The 20888-nt window shown below is 23.1% G+C and overlaps 1 protein-coding gene across 1 annotated transcript in view; it reads right to left on the reverse strand.

Annotated features, from left to right (window-relative positions):
• Window positions 1-12275, reverse strand: part of LOC117171863 (glycerol-3-phosphate dehydrogenase [NAD(+)], cytoplasmic-like) — a 30602-nt gene extending 18327 nt beyond the window's left edge. Inside the window, exons 1-2 of the mRNA XM_033359501.1 lie at window positions 12056-12275; window positions 7934-8111 (exon numbers count right to left, since the gene is read on the reverse strand). Of these exons, the coding sequence (XP_033215392.1) occupies window positions 7934-8111; window positions 12056-12099 (222 nt within the window). The 5' untranslated portion in view covers window positions 12100-12275. The remainder of the gene's footprint in view (window positions 1-7933; window positions 8112-12055) is intronic.
• Window positions 12276-20888: the final 8613 nt, after the last annotated feature.

Raw genomic sequence — 20888 nt, forward strand, 5'->3', positions numbered from 1 at the left:
ATCGTTCGGAACTTCAGGTACATCGATTTTTTAATCTTAAAAATTCAACTTTTTCGTCGAAAATTCTTTTTTTTTTAATTGAAAATTCAACTATTTAATTGAAAATGAATTCTGTTTTTAAATAAATAGTTTTGGGTTGAAAATTAAACAAGTTTGTAGAAAATTTGTATTTTTTGTCTTAAAATGTAACACACGGTTGATTTTTTTTACTGAAAAATCTTGCTTGGCTGTTGTGTTTATATATTGTATAAATATTATATTTTCGTGAAAAATAACCGTATTTCGCATGTTTTGAGAGGATTTTGGGCGGTGATATTTTTAATTGTTAGATAATCAGAATAAGTTTCTATATTTTCATCGATAACCTGATTGGAAAGTCGGACAAAAATCAAATATGTATTTCTACAAATGGTGAAAGGTGGCCTACAATATTATGTAAATTGGAATGAGGTTCGCAAAGATGAAAGTCTTTTTTTTTTGAGAAAACAAAATTAATCATTTGACATTTTGGACTCTCCCCTTTAGTTCTCACGCGTCTGATTCTATTAATGGTTCGCAAAACGGAAGCTTATAGAGGAATTACATAACTGAACAATGTCTTTGTGAATTGGTGCATTATGACACACACTCGCCACGTGTCAGTAATCTATGTCTTTCCATTTATAAAAAAATTTAATCTACACAAAAAAAATTCAATAAAATATAATAGGAAAATTTCTTTTATTGTAAAATCAAATTGAACCAGAAAATTAAATCCAATAATTCAGAAAAGCAGCTCTGACCAGATATTCTCATATTTGTTATTCTTCCTCGATAGTATATAGTTGAATTAATTGTTTCATTCAAGGTCTTTTGATAAGATATTGTACAGTTTAAATTATTTTTTTTCTTCTCTTGGAAGATATTTCAATAATAATTACATCCTGAAAGGCGTGCTTCCTGATATTTACAAATACTGTCAGATACATAGAATATTTATAAACAACTGGTTTCCTTACATTAAATTTTCAGGGAAGCAGAAGATTAAGATTCTGAAGTAATTTCAATTTCAAAGGTATTCAAACTGTTTAAAAATGTAATTGAAAATCAAGCAAACTAAAAAAATCAATGAAATTATATATAATAATCTATGATTTATTTATTCTGAAGCTCCTTTTTCCACTTGTTTTTGCGTGTTTTTTCTCTAGCGCTTTTTAAAAATATTTAATTGTGAAAATAACAATGACTTTATGACAGAAAACATAGTTTGAAAAATGAAAATAATTTCGAATTTTAAGGTTTAAAATTTAGCGATTAAAAACATTGGAACCATAGAAATCTTAATTTGTATCCTTTTTCTATTTTTTATTTTCAATGTAGTATATTTAAATTGCCCAATTTCTAGTTGAAAATTTAAAAAATGGATCATTTAGAACTGAGAAATATTTCATTGGGAGGTTTCAAGGAAGACTATAAATTCTAAATGAAGTGTTAAAATTTTTCTAACGATTTGAAATTAAAAATTTAATAATTTTGTTGTTTAAAATGAAAATAGATAAAAGTCAAACTATCTGAAATTGATAGCTCAGTAATTGAATGTGTTTGATTTTAATCGGTTAAAATAGTAGAGTTTCGAGTTTTCATGTTGAAGGATCAATTTTTTCATTGACATAAGTTTTTATATTTTATTTTTCCCACTTAAAATTACTTCATTTGGAACGTTTTCTTAAACAAAATTTATCTAATTATATTTTGATATTAAACAATACTTTTTTATGTGATAACAATTTTAAATTCTGAATTCTGATAAGCTTTGGCTTTAAAGCACTTAATTTAGTCTTCAATTTCAAATTGTCAAATTTTAATTGCTATAAATTAGAAATTAGTTTTAAAAAGTTTTCGATGTTAAATTATTTAATATTGAACGCTTTTAATTAGAAACTACACAATGTCAATTCCTTTGAACTTGGAATTATCCAGTTTGGATTTAAAAGTGTTCATTCTGAAAACAAATAGTGCAGTGGTAAAATAACTTTATTTTTTAAACAAAATTTTCATTTTTCTTACCTAATATTTTTAAAGTATTAAAAATGAACTTCAATTTTTGTTTAAACTACTATTCTGCAGTCTATAATTTATCAAAATTTTTATTTATTTATCGCAAGCGTTCACCTCTATTCGCCTCTCCCCCCTTTTTGTCTCACCCGACAAGAAAATCCATAATTTTTTTTTAACTAATTATTTTTAGTTGAATAGTCTACTGTTACTTTTTTGGGTGAGAATTTAGATTTTTTTATTCAAAATTTGATTACTTGGTTGAAAATTTAATAATTTCGATGAAAATGCAATCATTTTGTTGAACGTCATCCTTCTTGGTCGAAAATTCAAATTTTACGTAGATAATTCGAATTTTTGTGTTGAAAATTTAACTATTTGGTTGAAAATTAACTTTCTTTTTAAAAACTTAACAATTTGGTTGAAATTTTTTTTTCTCTTGAATGAAAATAAAAATTCTAAAAATAGCATGTGGATGGAAAGGTTTGTTCAATAACCGTATTTCCCTCTCCATTCTTATGAATCTGCTAAAAAGGTGATAAAATTTTGTAATTCAAATTCTACTAAAAAAATTCCACAAAAAAAAATTACAAACACAAAGCGAAACATTTAAATACGAGAAAAAATATATTAAAAAAATTTTTTTTTAACAAGGAATAAATTTAAAATTTGAAAAAACTCCCGGTTCAACAAGGAAGTTGAAATGTTGTTTCCTTCATTACTGAAAAATATTTATTGCTTGAAAATAAAACTCTTTTGGTAGAAGTTTCATGCCTTTTGGTTAAAAATGCAACTTTTGCTTGAAAATGAATGTGTTTTCAATGAGAATTCAACTATTTGGATCAAAATTGATCTTTTTGGGTTGAATTTAACTTATTATGATTTAAGTTAAACATTTTTTTTTATAAAAATATCAACCTTTACATTTTTTGTTGAAAATTAATTTTTATCTAACTTTCACAATGCATTACATTTGTGGTTTCTAATTTCCTTTTATTTGTTTAAGAATTGAACTGCTTAGTTGAATATTTAACAACTTTATTGAAAATTGATTTTTTTGGTTGAAGATTTATGATTTTAGAAGATTTAATTATTCCAATTTTCGTCAAAAATGTATCTTTTTCAGCTGAAAATTCAACTAGTTACTTTAGAGTTAAACTAATTTGTTATAAACAATTTTTTTTAATAAGGATTCAAGTACTTGGTTGAAAATTAATCTTTTTGGGTTAAATTCGACTGTTTTTTTATTAACAATGAACATTTTTTGATATAAATATAAACTATTACATTTTTTGTTGAATATTAATTTTTGTTATGAAAATTAACTTTTTTGTTAAAAATTTAATTATGTTTACATTTTTGGTTCTGAATTTTTCCTTTTTAGTTGAACTACTGGTTTAATGTTTAAAAGCTTTGTTAAAATTAGATTTTTTTGGTTAAAGATTTATCATTTTAGTTGAAAATTCATCTCTTTGGTTGAAAATGTAACTATTTTGTTGAAAATTTCGTTTTTTTTGTGAAAAATATATTTTTTTGGTTGAGGATTCAGCTATTTACTTAAAAATTCATCTTTTTGGTTGATTTTAACTGTTTTTTATTCAAAATAAACATTTTGTTGATAGAAACATCAACTTTTCCATATTTTATTAAAAAATAATTTTTTGTAGAAAGTTTAACTATTCCACTTGTAGTTCAAAATTTCTTCTTTTTTAGATGGAAATTGAACTACTTGGTTAAATGTTAGACTACTATATTAAAAATGGTCTTTTTGTTGGTTAAAGATCAATATTTTTTGTTGAAAATTCATTTATTTTGGTTGAAGTTTCTTCCTTTCTTTTTTTGCAATGAAACTGATTAAAATTAATCGGTGTTGGTTGAGGATTTTATTATTTGGTTAGAAATTTGACTTTTCTTGTACAAAATTAATTTTTTGAGTTAAAAATTCATATTTTAATAATTAAAAATTGAACTATTTGTTTAAAAATTAATTCTATTTTCAAATTATGAATTATCGTTTCAAAATTCTTAAACTCCTAACATAAAAAAATTGGTATAATAATGGATTTTTAAATTGTTTATATTTTAACGGGAAAAAGTAAAAATCCATGAAGGTAGTACAATTCATTTACTGCTAGTTCTGTTTAATTAAAGCCGAAATAAAAATAATTAAGTGTAAAATTCAGATCTCTGCACTTGCATGCACGTGCAAGGAAGCAGCGAATAAATCAATACTCTCCTGTTCATTGTACGGTCAAGGTTACAATACCGAAAGGCCTAGGTGAGCAATGCGACTGAGTCCTAAATAAATCTTTCCCAATAAATATTGATCTTAACAGGCATATAGAGAATAATCTATAATAGCCAAAAATTTATAAATTCCTGAGAAAAGTAGTAGATATTGTAGACTTACTTTCCTTTTGGTACTCAAAATTTAATTATTTGGTTGAAAATTTCATTATTTTACTGAAAATTCAACAATTTGGTTGCAATTCTTTTTCTCTTTTTACTGAACAATATTTTTTGGTGGAAAATATTAAATTCTTTTGTTTAAAATTCATCTCTGAGCAGAAATTTTATCTTTTTTGGTTCAAAATGTAACTATTCGGTTGCAAATTTATATTTTCGTTGAAGAATTCAACAATTTGGTAGAAGTTTCATGTTTTTTATTTAAAATTGCAACTGTTTGCTTGAAAATTAATCAACTATTTGATTGAAAATTCGTTTTTTTTTGTTGAATTCAACTGTTTTTTATTTGAAATAAACTTTTTTGTAGAAGTATCAACTACTACATTTTTGGTTAAATAATAATTTTTGTTGTTGAAAATTTAACTATTTCATTTTTGGTTCGAAATTTCTCATTTTTAGTTGAAAATTGAAGTAATTGGTTGAAAATTCGTCTTTTTTTGTTGCATTCAACTGTTTTTTATTTGAAATAAACTTTTTTGTAGAAGTATTAACTATTACGTTTTATGTTTAATTTTTTTTTTATTGGAAATTGAAGAAATTGATTGGATTTTTAACTACCTTGTTAAAAATGAATTTCTTTTGGTTGAAGATTTTTCATTTTTGTTGAAAGTTCAACTACTTTATTGAAAATTACTTTTTGTTGTTGTTGAAAATTAAATTTTTAGTAAGAAATTAATGTTTCTTTGAAAATTTAACTATTCCACTTGTGGTAAAAATATCTCTTTTTAATTGCAAATTGAACGACTTGGTTAAATGTTTTACTACTTTGTTAAAAAATAATTTACTTTGCTTTAAGATTCATTATTTTAGTTAAAGATATAACTATTTTATTGAAATTTATTCATTTTTGAACTGAAAATTAACTTTTCTAGTGAAAATTAGTTTTTTTTTTGAAAATTGAAGTATTTCATCTCTGATTCCAAATTTTTCGTTTTTAGATGAAAATTGAACTAATTGATTGAATGTTTACCTAGTTTGTTATAAAATGATTTTTTTCCCCTTGAAGATTTATCATTTTAGTGAAAAATTTAAATATTTTATTGAAAAGTATTTATTTGTCTGGTTGAAAATTAATCTTTTTTATTCGATATTACTATTTTTGTTGGTGGAAATTCACCTATCCCATTTTTGGTTCCAAATTTCTCATTTTTAGTTGAAAATTGAAGTATTTAGTTGAAAATTCATCTTTTTTGTTTGCATTCCACTCTTTTTGGTTTAAAACCAATTTTTTTCTTTAGAATTATCAACTATTACGTTTATGTTGAATTTTGTTGTTGTTAAAAATTTAACTATTCCATTTTTGTTTCAAAAATTTTCCTTTTTAGTCGAAAATTGAAGTAATTGATTGGATTTTTAACTATTTTGTTAAAAATGAATTTTTTGGTGGAAGATTTGTAATTTTAGTTGAAAATTCAACTATTCTATTGAAAATGACTTTTTTATTGTTGTTAAAAATTACATTTTTCAGTGAAAATAATGTTTGTTTGAAAATTTAACTCTTCCATTTGTGATGAAAATATCTCTTTTTAATTTCAAATTGAACGACTTGGTTAAATGTTTTACTACTTTGTTAAAAATAAATTACTTTGGTTTAAGATTGATTAATTTAATTGAAAATTTAACTATTGTATTGAAATTTATTTAATTTTTTGACTGAAAATGAACTTTTTTAGTGAAATGGAGTTTTTTTTTGTTTGAAAATTTAAGTATTTCATCTCTGGTTTCAAATTTTTCGTTTTTTGATGAAAATTGAACTAACTAATTGAATGTTTACCTACTTTGTTAAAAGATGATTTTTTGCTTGAATATTTATCATTTTTGTTGAACATTCAACTATTTTATTGAAAATGATTTTTTTTTAAATTAAATTCTTTGGCACAATATTTGATTATTCCAATTTTGGGTTAAAATATGTATTTTTTATTGAAAATATCCACTACTTGGTTTCAAATTTGACAACTTTGTAAGAAACAAATTTTTTGGTTGAAAATTCATCTTCTTTAGTTGAATCTTTTTTAGTTGAAAATTGAAGTAATTGCTTGAATAATTAACTAATTTGTTAAAAAAAACTTCGGTTGAAGATTTATCATTTTAGTTGAAAATTGAATTATTTTCCTGAAAATCCCTTCTTTTTTTGTTTCAAATTAATCGTTTTGGTAGAATGTTTAACTATTTCAATTTTGGTAAAAAATGGATATTTTTTTTTAATTCTACTGTGTACTTGATTGAATAATGAACTAATTTGTTAAAAAAAAATCTGTTCAAGATTTATCATTTTAGTTGAAAATTGAATTCTTTTCCTGAAAATTCCTTCTTTTTTTGTTTAAAGTTAATAGTTTTGGTAGAACGTTTATTTATTCCAATTTTGGTAAAAAATGTATCGTTTTAGTTGAAAATTCTAATATGTACTTGATTTAAAGTTAAACTTCTTTGTTAAAAAGAAATTTTTTTGGTTGAAGATTCAACTATTTGGTTCAAAATTAATCTTTTTTGATTGAATTCAACTATCACATTCTTATAGAATATTAATTTTGTTTTGTGGCTGAAAATTTAATTATTCCATTTCTCGTTCAAAATTTCTCCTTTTTAGTTGAAAATTAAACTGCTTGGTTGGCCGTTAACTTATTTGTTAAAATTGATTTTTTAATGTTGAAAAATTATTTTAGTTGAAAATTTTTATTCTTTACTTGAAAATTTTAGTACTTGGTTTAAAGTTGAACTACGTGGTCAAAAAATGTATATTTCTTGGTTTATATTTTCGATAGAAATGTAAATTATTACATTTACTTGTTGCAAACTAATTTTGTTGTTGTTGAAAATGTAACTATTATACTTTTGGTTCAAAATGTATCTTTTTTAGTTGAAAACTGAACTACTTGGTTTAATTCCAGTTTTGGTTAAAAATATATCTTTTTTAGTACCAAAATTCAACTAATTGCTTTAAAGTGGAACTAATTTTTTAAAAAATTCTTGAAGATTCAACTATTTAGTTGCATCTTGTTCTTTTCTGGTTGAATTCAACTATTTTTTATTCAAAATACAAATTTTATTATTCGAAATATGAACTTTTACAAACTATTAACAAAAAATTATAAATTACTGAAAAAAAAAGACACTGTAGACTTAATTTCCTCATGATATTTGTAGACATTGATTTATTACTCTTGTTTTTGCATCTCATCCTTGTAAAGAAGATTACAACCCATACAATTTAAATTTGGCTTTTATCTTAGCTTATCGCATTAGCTTTCTGGATAATATTGTGACTTGTAATCCCTCTTTAAACGATTGCCCAAGTGTAGAATAAATAATAAGAGGAAAGATTTGGATGGACTTAAATCCAAATTCCAATTGTTCGTTGATGACTTGAAAAAATAATATTCTAGTCGAAACAATCAATACGAGAATTATCAGAGAAATCTAATGTACTTACCACATTCTCGGGAATTTTGTGACCTGGAAGATATTTTACATTTTCGTGCGTTTCATTGATGATTTCAGTTAATTTTTTCCCTTCGATCATTTCTTCATAAACATACATGGTAACTCGGTCTTCGAAGGAATCCAATTCTTTGGCATTTGCTCCAACGATTTTCGCAATCGCCGAACCCCTATAATTATGAAATAATTCTTGTATCTATTATTTCATCCATCGTTCTTTTATTTATAGAAGAGAATTATTGAAAATAATTATGTTTGTTGAACTAAAAATAGGTATTGATTTTAAATACTTGGATATGATTTTAAATGTTTTTATTCTATTTTTGAAATTATTGAAATATAAGCCGAAGAGGAAGGCAATTTAATGACAAATCGATTTGAGAAAAGACGAAAGTGAAATTTCTCATTTTAATTTCCATATTTTATTCCAGTGTGGCATTCATTCAATTAATTTGTTTTAAATTAATGTAATTTGACAAGCAATTTTAAAAAGTCGATTCAATTTAATATATCACTTTTTGAATTAAAAATACTTAGACTTCAAAGACCCAAATGCTCTCAAAACCGGGAAACTAGGGTGATTTTTCACGAAAATAGGGCAATAAATTCTTTTATATAAAATTAATTAGGTACCATATTGGATTAAATATAAAACCCTTAAGGATGTACATTACATACAATCACTCTCAAAAGTCGCCAATTTTGAAAATGATTGATAAAATTGACAAAAATAAATCTATTATTGATTTCTGGAAATCTTGACGGAAGCTAATGATCAAGGCCTCATTTTATTCTTTGAAGGATTCTTTACAATTCTATTTGGGCGGTGTTAATTAAAATTTAAACTGTCATTGTTTTTAACAATAATAATAGTATGATTTCTAAATTAATTTTTAAAAATAAAATCCACCCAAATACAAATTTAGAGAATCCTTCGAAGAATAAAATCAGGCCTTGATCATTAGGATTAAATAAGATTTGTAACTTTTCCCTAAATAGATAGCAAAAATTAAACTCATGAATAACTACTGTTGAATAAACAATTTTAACTTGAATTATTTTTTTCTGAAGCGTGCTTACAAGACTCCTTTAATCTTGAATATTAAGAGATGAATAATTAACAAAAAAGTGGAGCATTCAAATTAAAATATAAATATTCAACAAGAAAGGTAACTTTCAACCAAGAAAGATGGCTTTTTAAAAAAATAGTTAAACTTTTTAGCAAAAAAATAAATTTTTACTAAAATAGTTATTTTTTTAACCAAAAGTTGAATTTTTAACCAAATAGTTAAATTTTCAATAAAAAATTCGAATTTTTAACCAAAAAGTTGAATTAAAAAAAAAAATTATTTTAGACCCAAAAAAGATGGTTAAATAATTAATTAAAAACAACAATAATTTTATATCCAAAAAATATGATTTTTGAACCAAATACTTAAACTTTCTACAAAAAATTTATTTTGACCAAAAAATGTGTTTTTTTTTTTCAACGAAAAAGTATCTTTTTATCTCAAAAATATAAATTTTTAACCAATAAATTAAATCTGAAAAGCCGAATTTTCCACAAAATAGGTACAAAAAGGTACATTTTTGACCAAAAAGTTAATTTTGAACCATTAAATATGATTGTTCAACCAAATAGTTAAACTTTCACGCAAAAATTACAGATGTTTCAGAATTGTACAACTTTCAACGAAAGACTTCAGTTTTCAAGCTAAAAATGCGAATTTGTTAGAAAATAGTTGACTTTTGAACTCAAAATGATACATTTCAACAAAAAATCAATTTTAGAAGATGATTTTTAAGCAAGCAGTGGAATTATTAAACAAAAAGGGTGAATTTTTAATAAAACTGTTGACTTTGAAACCCAAACAGGTAAACTTTCAACAACAAAAAATTCATTTTTTTTATTAAGAAAGACAATTTTTCAACCAAACAGTTCACTTGCAAACAAACAAAAACAATTTTATACCCAAGCAATATAATTTTTTAAACTAAATAGTTAAATTTTCTACAAAAAAAATTATTTTGACCAACAAAATTTGAATTTTAAACAAACAAGCATATTTTTAATCACAAAAATGAAATCCAAAAGGCCGAATTTTCAACTAAAAGATTATTATAAAACAATAGTTTCGTATTTACAACCAAATAATTGAACTTTTGATTTAAAAAAAAAGTCGTTCACAAAACAGTTAATTTTAAACAGATCTTTCGAATATCAACTAAAAATGTCAAATTTTTTTGAAAACTGTTGACTTTTAAACCGAAAAAGGTACATTTTTAACAAAAAACTTAATTTTTGACCATGAAAGATGATTTTTCAACCAAATACTTAAACTTTCACGCAAAAAAGACAAATGTTTCAAATATAGTGCAATTTTCAACGAAAGACTTCAGTTTTCAAGCTAAAAAGACGAATTTGTAAGAAAAAAGTTGACTTTTAAACCCAAAAAGTTTCATTTCAACAAAAAAATCAATTTTAGAATATTATTTTTTAAGCAAGTAATTAAATTTTCTACAAAAAAAATTTCAACACAAAAATATGAATTTTCAACATCAAAAAATAGAAAAATTATTTCCAAAGAAAAATGTTATAGTTGATATTTTAGCCAAAACAATTTTTAATTTTAAATAAAAGTTTAGTTCCATCAAAGAGACGAATTTTTAACTAAAATTATGAATATTTAATAAAAAATTTAATTTTGACAAAGTATTTCAACTCTTAACCAAGCAGTTGAATCCTTAAACAAAAAAATTCATTTCAGACCCTAAAAAGATGATTTTTTAAGAAGATAGTTTAAATTGTGGCAAAAAAAAGTTTTAACTTATAAAGACGAACTTTTTTCAAAACAGATGAATTTTCAACCAAAAGGGATGACTTTCTAACAATATTGTTGAATTTCCAGAAAAATAAATTAACTTTTTAATCATATAAACAAATTAAAATAAGAAAAAGAAATTATTCTTAATAAAAATTATAATAGTTGATATTTTAACAAAAAAAGGATTTTAGTTTTAACCATTTACTTTAGTTCAAAAATAAGTTAATTTTAAAACCAAAAAGATGATTTTTGAACCAAATAGTTTAACTTTCTACAAAATATTCATTTTTAACCCAAATTATTATCAAAGAAAAATGCAATACGTGATATTTCAACCAAAAAATATTTTTATTTTCAATAAAAAAAAGTTGAATTCAACTAAAAAGACGAATTTTCTACCAAAATCGTTTAATTTTCAAGACAAAATTAATTTTAGACCCAAAAAGATAATTTTTTAAGAAAATAGTTTAATTTTCTACAAAATAAATATTTTTAACCAAAAAATGTGAATTTTCAACACAAAAGTTCATTTTTAACCCAAAAAGATGAATTTTTATTAAAAAAGGATGAGATTGCAAAAATTGTTGAAATTTAAAATAATTTCAACCACATAGAATTTTGAAGAAAAAAAAGTGAAGCAAAACTATGATATACTTTTCAATTGAAAATAATTAACTTTAAATAAAAAATAGTTAAATTTTCTTATTCGATTCTATAAATTTAGTTCGTATTTATAAGCAAAAAAATGAGAAAAATAGATGTCATGAAAATTGGGGAAAAAAAGAGGAATTACTAAAAAAGAGGGTAAAAGGGGACCGAGTGTGAAGCCTGCAAATATTAATTTAATTCCTAAAATTCAAAAAGTACTTTAATTTCGTAAAATAATACTTTGCAGCGCAAATAAAATTCAAATTTCTGTAAATATATTTTAGAAATGCAATTTAAAAATTGTTTAAATCCACAGACATCCTCAAGGATTTTTGAATTTCTCTAGGAAATCACAGATTCCTAGAGAAATATTTAAGAATCCACGTAAAGATCCTGTCTAAAAATAACACAAGAATGTCGAACCGAATTTTTTCAACGCACTATAACACAATGCCTCTTTTAATGTTTTTTTTTTTGTTGTTGTAAATAAATTACTAAAGTATATTGATTCGGGATGCATTAAAACTAATCGCAATTATTAAATATCCATGTCACGATATTCCCTGTTGGAAAACGAGGCACAAAAGACGGAAAAGGCCAATATTGTTACATGTTTTAAGAAAAATTCGAAAATTACTTACCAGTTTCCGGAACCGATAATACACACATTCTTTTTGGCTGCCATGCTGAGTTTTCTGGGTTTAAGAAATTAATTAGAACAAAGATTTTATGGGGAAAATCGTAATTAGAACTTTAAAACGATGTCGACTGTTCCAGTGAAGAAACGCGACTGACTGTGATAAGCGATATCAGACTTCGATTCAACTTCAGCGTCGGAAATTCACTGGACTCCGGAGTCGCGTTGTGGTTGTTGAGACCATCATGGAGCAGACGATTCAGTGCTGTATAAAGTCCAAGAAGAACGGGTTCATTACCTTTCTAAGGAGTTGATCGAAAACATTGAATTTAAACAGCTTTTCTTTCATTTACACTCGAAATAAAAAATATTATAAAAAGAAAACTAATCACAAAATTTGATTTTTACACTTTCTACTAGGTTAATAATCTATAATTTTTCATAATTTATTTCATTCAGTTTCTATGTTACCGTGATACAGAGGAAAAAATAAGTAGAATACTCGAAATTCAAATTTTAACTTAATAATCAAGCACTGTTTGAATTTCTCCGCCATTTTGAACTTTGAGTGGTACGCCTGGTTAATGGTTGTCAAACCTGTTGGAACGGGTTTCTTCTTATTCCTGAAATAAAACTTCAGGATGGCTGTTTAATCGAGGAAAAAAATTTCCGGCCATTTCCTGGTTTGAACAAAATTTAAATGATCATTGAAATTTAAAAATTTCTAATTCAACATTTTTTATTTAAATACCCAATAGTCGAATAATAATAATAAAATTAAAAATAAGATAATGATAATAATTTAAAAAGTTAAATTAAGGCAGTTGTGCCAAAAATCGGGTCTCTGGATAAAAAAGTTTTATATTATTTCAAGAATGGAAATGATATTATCAGTAATGTTTTATGAAAGAAAAAAATTATAATTAGTTTAGAAAGTTTTAAACTTATGAAAAATCATTGTTTGACCAATAGTTTTAGTATTGAATTTTATTTTTCATCGTTTCTTATAATTTTTATTGTTGTAAAAGATTGAGTTTTAATCAATTACGGCTCTTTTTTTCGTTTTACCACTTTATTTTTTCTTTTTTTATTGTTATCTTCAAATATAGTTATTGATTTAAAAAAAGGTTTTCTATAAAAAAGATTGTATCAACGATTTTAGCCATGGAAAATTTACTTTCAAGGAAACCGTACAGATGGAGAGATTTAAAAAAAATGATCCATTATTAAATTTAACTATTTACCAAAAACTGGTAAAAAGCGATTATATAAAAAATGTATTTGAACAAATTATTGTTTAAAAAAAATGCAAGTTAAAAATTTTTGAATCAAAAATAATTTAAAAAAATTTTTAATTACATAATCAGTAATATTATTTTAGTCGAACATTTTTTCTTTGTGTGAAAATTAGTTTTAACTGAAAATTGAATTTTTTCGTTTTGGTGGAAAAGTGATCTTTTATAGTTAAAAATTCATATTTTGTTTTAAAAATACATCAGTGCTGGAAAAATTTTATTTATTTTTTGGTTAAAAAGTAATATTTTTTTAATTGAAAAGTCAACTATTTGGTTGAAAATTCATGTTCTTTTTAAAATTTAAATTTTCAGTTAGAAACTTAATCTTCTTGGCTGAAAATTCATATTTTTGTTTGAAAATTGAACTTTTTGGATAAAAAATGATTTATTTTGTTTTGCGGCAAACATTCCCTTCAACTTGACTGTTACCATTTTTGAAAATGGAAGATGTAGAAAATATTTTACCAAAAATAATAAGTCATCCATTATTAAAGTTGAACTATTTTTTTCAAATTCAACGATTTCAGTTTTGATGGAAAAAATTATATTGTTTACTTGAAAATTCTTTTTTTTTTTTTTTTAAATTCATTTCTTTTGCTACATATTTATTTTTTTATTGAAAATGGAACTGTTTGATTAAAATTAATCGGCTTTGGTTGAAGATTTTACTATTCTGTCAAAAATTTGTAGTTTTGTTTAGAAATCAATTTAAAAAAAATTGAAATTGAAATATTACATTTACAGTTTAAAAATCATATTTTTAAGTTGAAAATCCAACTATTTGTTTAAAAATTCATGTAATTTGTTGAAAGATAAACTATTTGGTTGACAATTATTTTGTTTTCCGGGGAGACCTTCCCTACAACTTTACTGTTTCCATTTTAAAAAAAATAAGTACATAATCTACAAATGTACTTCTTTTGTTCGAAAAATGTTTTCTATACAAAAATTGTTCAAAAAATTTCATCCATAGAAAAATTTATTTATAAAATTGGAAACAGCAGAGACATAGACAGTATTTTCCTACAAACAATATGCCAATCATTATTAAAATTCAATTATTATTTTTAAATTGGTAAGAAGCAATAATAAGAAACAATTCAATTGTAAAAAACATCGTTAATTTTTTTAAAGTTATAATTTTTTCTTAAAAAATGTTTTTTATTTGGAATTACATCAGTAATATCATTTAGATTCTGAAAATTATATAAAAACTTTGTTTAGGCAGCAGTTTTTTTGCCGTTCAACTGCAAAATTGAAAATTCTAAACTTTTATCAATTAATCAAGATAGAAACATTCAAAATTGAAGGATTACAATTTTTTCAACTGAATAAAAATATCAAAAATAATAAAAAATTACCCCCTTTTAATTCATAAAAGAGATTAAAAGTAAAAAGTTCACCCTTGAACTGAATAAAAATTCTTAAAAGAAAAAATGGCCTCTTTCAATTGAAACCAAAAAATAATAACCAAAATTTCATTTCTTCCAACTCTATAAAAATTTTAAAAATATTCATTTTCCACTTCATAAAAAATTAAAAACCACGTCCTCCTTCCGTAAAATTCAAGAAAATCGAAAAATAAAACATTTCCCTCGTCGAATTCGAAAAAAATTTTAAATATAACATTCTTCCCTTAAATTCAATATAAATGTTAAAAATTCCAACACAATAACAAAATTTCTCTCTTGCAATTTAGAAACAAGATTGATAATAAAAGTTCCCTTCTTCGTCTGAATAAAAATACTAGAATGAAAAAATGGCATCTTTTAGTTAAAATAAAAAATAATAACCCAAAATTTCATCTCTTCCACCTTTATAAAAATTTTAAAATACAAAAATGTTCATCTTCTAATTCATACGAAATTGAAATAAAGTTCAATCCTAAGACATAAAAAAAAATGACCTCTTCTAATTCAGAAAAAATTGCATCCCTTTAAAATCAATAAAAATCACTCTTCCAATTAAGAGAAAATTGAAATCCAAATTTTCTTCTCTTCCAACCCAATAGTTTAAATAATTTGTAATTAATAATTGTTATAAATAAAAGATGTATTAATTAAATGGGTGAAAATGGAATAATTTAGGCTGAAATAATATTTAAAAAGGATTTTAAATCAAATAAAAGCATTTTATTATCAATTTATTATTTGCAATTATTTTAAAAACGAACATATTTTATAATCTCTCAATCGAACGTTTGAAATGTTTACTTAATTTTTATATCAAAGTATTTAAATATAAAAATTTTCAAACAAAAAAGAACATTTCTCATCAAAACACATGAAGTTTTGATAAAAAATACAAATTTTTAACCAAATAATTAAATTTGTTAGGAGAAAAAAATCAATATCCAACCGAAAATGGAAGTTAAATCTTCAGTTAAAAAATTAATTTTAAACCAAACTGATGAATTTGGAACTAAAATTGTAAACATTTAATTGAAATAGTTGGATTATCAACAAAAAGATTCAATAATCCCAAAGAATACGAATTTTAAAATAAAAAAAGATAAATTGTCAATCAAAAATCAAATGTTAAAATCTTCTGTTAAAAATTTAATTTTTGACTAAAATGATGTAACATTCAATTGGAATAGTTAAATTTTCGATTAAAAAATTATAATAATTTTTAACCAAAAAAGAAACTGATTTTCAAAAAATAGTTATATTTCCAAACAAAATTTTATACTAAAAAGATTAATTGTGAACCACGATGATTAATTTATACCAAAAAGATGAATTTTTAACTAATAAAAATAAATTGTTAACCAAAAATTGAGTAGTTAAATTTTCAGTAAATAAAATAATGTTCGAGCAAAGAATAGTTTAATTATTATTATTGTTGCTGAATTATCAGTTAAAAAATTGATATTCAACTAAAGATATGAATGTTAACTAAAGTAAGGGAATATTCAACTGGATTAGTTACATTTTTAGTTTATGAAAACTAATTTTTAACCAAAATTTCAGTATCCAAATTAATTTTCAGCTAACGAAGGAACTAATTTAATTTTCAAGAAACTAAGCGATTTTTGCAACCTAAGAGATGAATTTTCAATTAAAATGATGAATGATTAACCAACAAAATTAATTTTCACCAAAAGAGTTTCACTTTCAATCAAATATGTGATTAAATTTTTATTCCAAAAAAAGATGGGATCTGAATAAAAAATGTACTTGATATAATGCAAACAAATTGTTGAATTTTCAAGCTGAAAGATAAATTTGTAACCAAAAAGATTAATTTTCTACCATTTTTTTTAATAAAACACTTGAATTTTCATCCAGATGTTTCAATTTTAAACTAAAAACGATACATTTTCAAGCAAAAATAGGATTATTAAATTTTCAGTTTAAAAACTTAATTTCAGACAAAAGAAAAAGACGAATTTTTAATAAAATAATATTAACAATATATAGCTACTTTTAAAAATGAAGAATAATTTTTTCAGAGTTCACCAAGAACCGAACATATTAAATTAAATAAACTTGTTAAAATAAAATGATAGATTATTCAAATTGAAATTGAGTGTGAAAGAAAACAATATTTGTAAAGGATTTACTTCAAAATTAATAAGATAATTTCTAATCTTTTTTCTGACGTAGCTATGTTGATTTGCCTTTATGTCAACATTTGCTTTAATATTAGACAAAGAACAAATATTGTTCTTTAGTAAATAGCAAAGAATTAAATTTCTCCTCAGCTCCTGCAGATCTTTAAAATGTTTACATATTTCTTTCCAATTTAAAAAATATTTGATTTGCTACTCTAAATATTACAATTTAAATAGAATAAATGTTGATCAAACAAGATCTAAAATGACTAAAGAAAATACCGATCTAATCTAAAAAGTGATTAGTCTGATTTTTCAAGAAAATATGGGAATAATAGTGGAATAATTTGAAAAAGTAAAATAAATGTAGGTACCATTTTTAATTAAATGTAAAACGCACTAAATGATTAGGCTTTAAAGTAAAAATATTGCAATTTCTAAAAAATAGATTAATTTTTAATCAAATAGATGAATTTACAACCAAGAAGAGTAATTTTATACTATAGAATAGTTAAATTTAAACTTAAAACCATTAATTAAAAAAAGAAAGAATTTTCAACAAAATATTTAAATTTCCAAAGAGATCAATTTTCAAAGAAAAAGGATGAATTCTCGACGGAAAATTTAATAGTTAATATTGCAACCAAAAAGATGAATATTCAAAACAAAAAAATATATATCTACCAAAGAAATCAACTTTCAACAAAAAAATTATTCGTTTTCAAACAAATAATTCAATTTCAACTGAAGAGAATTTTTTCGAGAAAAAAGCTGAATTTTTAGCCCAAACAAAAAAAAAGATTAATTTTTTAACAAATAAGAGAAATTTTCATCAAAAGAGTTTTTAAGTAATTAGTTGAACTTTTAAAAAGAAGTTGATTTTCAACCAAAAAATATGACTTTTCTACCGAAAAAGAATATTTTTCAACAAAATAAATAAAGTCTCAATCAAATAGTTAACGTTTCTAAACAAAAAATACCTGCAATTTAAAAAAATTAATTTTCAATCGAAAAAATCAAATTTTTAACAAACCAGTTCAATTTTCAACGTAACAAATGAATTTCTGATTAAAATCATGAATTTCAACTACAAAATTAATTTTTAACAAGATAGTTGAATCTTCAAACACAACATGCTTTTAATTGTTAACCAAACAGTGGCATTTTTAATTAAAGAATATCTATCAAAACAGATGAATTTTTAACAAAAAAACATTAATTTTCTCCCAAAGATAAATTTACATAAAAAAATTATTTTTCTACCGATGGAGACGAATTTTCAACAGAATATATGAAGTTTCAATCAAATATTTGAAGTTTCTATTCAAAAAATTCATCATGTAAAAAAATTAATTTTCAACCGAAAAAAAACGAATTTTCAACAAAATAGTTACAGAGCTGAATTTCAAACTAAAATCATAAATCTTCAAAAAAGAATTAATTTTTAATAAAATAGTTGGATTCTCAACCAAAAATTAAAAAAAAAATCTAGAAAAAGAAGATTTTATAATCAAAAAGTTCACAAAATAGTTGAGTTTTGAAGCTAAAATGGCAAATTTTTTTAGAAATTTTTTACTTTTAAACCTGAAAAGACGAATTTTTAACAGAAAGGTAATTTTCAATCAGGAAAGATGACATTTCTACCAAGATAATTAATTTTCTACCGAAAAAGAAAATTTTTAACAAAATTAACGAAGTCTCAATCAAATAGTTTAAAAAAAAAACTAATTTTCAATCGAAAGAACTCAATTTTTCAACGAAAGAGACGAATCTTTAACGGAAAAAGTTAATTTTTTACAGAACAAGTGAATCTTAAAACATAAAACTTTTAATTATTAACCAAAAATGTGCATTTTTAACTAAAAAAAATTAATTGTCTAGAAAAAAATTAATTTCTACATCAAAATAGATTATTAATTTTGTAGCAAAAAGTTGCATTTTTAACCAAAAAATATTTATGAAGAGATGTTTTTTTAAAAACAAAAAAAACCATCAATTTTCAACCAACAAGATTAATTTTTTTCCTAGTAAAGACGAAGTTTTAAACAAATAATTGAAGTCTCTACTAAAAAAAATTCTTCAATTAAAGAAATTAATTTCCAACCGAAAAAAACGAATTTTCATCAAAATGGTTCGATTTTCAAAAAACGAGATGAATTTCCAGCTAACATTCCTAAATCTTAAAAAAAAAATAGTTTTATAACAAAATATTTGAATCCTCAACCAAAACAGATATTTAATCGTCAACCAAACGATTGAATTTAAAAAATCACATTTCTTCCAGAAAAAGATGAATTTTTGACCAAAAAGTTCCACTTTCTATAAAAAAAAAACTAAATTTTAAACCAAAAAAGGGTAATTTTCTACCAAAAAAGATAAATTTTCATTAAATGAGTTTAGTTTTTAAGCTAAAAAGGCAAATTTTTTACTTCTAATGATGAAAAGATTAATTTTTTAACAGAAAGATATTTTTTAACCTGTAAAGATGACCTTTCTAACAAGATAATTAAATTTTCAATAAAATAAATGTAGTCTCAATCAAATAGTTTTAAAAAATTCATTTTTAATCGAAAAAAATTCAATTTTCAACGAAATAGATACATTTTCAACTAAAATTATGAATCTTAAAAAAAAGCTTTTAATTATTAACCAAATATTTGCATTTTTACAACAAAAAAATGAATTTCCAACAAAATAGATTATTAATTTTCTAACACACAGTTGCATTTTTAAACAAAAAATATCTATCCAAAGAGCTGAATTTAAAAAAAAAAACATCCATTTTCAAACTAGACAAATTTTCTTCTAAAAAAATTAATTTTCGACCGGCAAAGACGAATTTTCAATAAAATAATTGAAGTTTCTAACTAAAAAAATTCTTCAGTCAAAACAAAAAAGAATGATTTTTCATCAAAAAATTCGTTTTTCAACCAACGAGATGAACCTTGAACTAAAATTAATAAATGTTAAAAAAAATTAATTTGTAACAAAATAGTTGAATCCTCAACCAAAACAGATGTTTAATTCTCAACTAGACAGTTGCATTAAAAAAATTACAGTTCTTCCAGAAAAAGATGAACTTTCGAGCAAGAAGTTCCACTTTCGATAAAAAAGAACTAAATTTTCAACAAAAAAAAGTTAATTTTTTACTAAAAGAGATAAATTTTTATCAAAATAGTTGAGTTTTTGAGCTAAAAAGACAAATGTTTTCTATCTGAAGAGGACCTTGCGACAAAGATAATAAAATTCCTATCGGCAAAGAAGAATTTTCAACAAAATAAATAAAGTCTAAACAGTTGAAGTTTCTAAAAAAAATTGATTTTGAATCGGAAGAAATTCAATTTTCAATGAAAGATATCAATTTGCAACTAAAATCATGAATCTTCAAACAAAAGTCTTTTAATTAAAATATTTGCATGTTTACAACAAAAAAGGTCTGAAAAAATAATAAATTTCCAACAAAATAGTTGAATCCTCCCTCAAAATAGATTACTAATTTTCTACCAAACAGTTGCATTTTTAACAAACAAATTTTCTTTTTAAAAAATTAATTTTCTACTGGCAGATAAAATTTCAATAAAAAAAAGTTCTACTTTCGATCAAAAAAACTGAATTTTTAACAAAGAAGGTTAATTTTCTAAATTTTCATCGAAATAGTTGAATTTTTAAGCTGAAAAGACAAATATTTTCTATCTGGAAAGATGATCTTTCTACCAAGATAATTAATTTCCTATCTGAAAAGACGAATTTTCAACAAAATAAATAAAGTCTCAATCAAATATTTGAAGTTCCTAATAAAAAAAATTCATTTTGAATCGAAAAAAATTCAATTTTCTATGAAAGAGACGAATTTGCAACTAAAATTATGAATCTTAAAAAAAGATTTAATTATTAACCAAATATTTGAATTTTTACAACAAACAAATGTCTAGAAAAAAAAAGAATTTCCAAAAAAATAGTTGAATCCTCCATTAAAATAGATTATT

The sequence above is a fragment of the Belonocnema kinseyi genome, chromosome 4, assembly GCF_010883055.1.
Source record: "Belonocnema kinseyi isolate 2016_QV_RU_SX_M_011 chromosome 4, B_treatae_v1, whole genome shotgun sequence".
Taxonomy (NCBI): Eukaryota; Metazoa; Arthropoda; class Insecta; order Hymenoptera; family Cynipidae; genus Belonocnema; species Belonocnema kinseyi.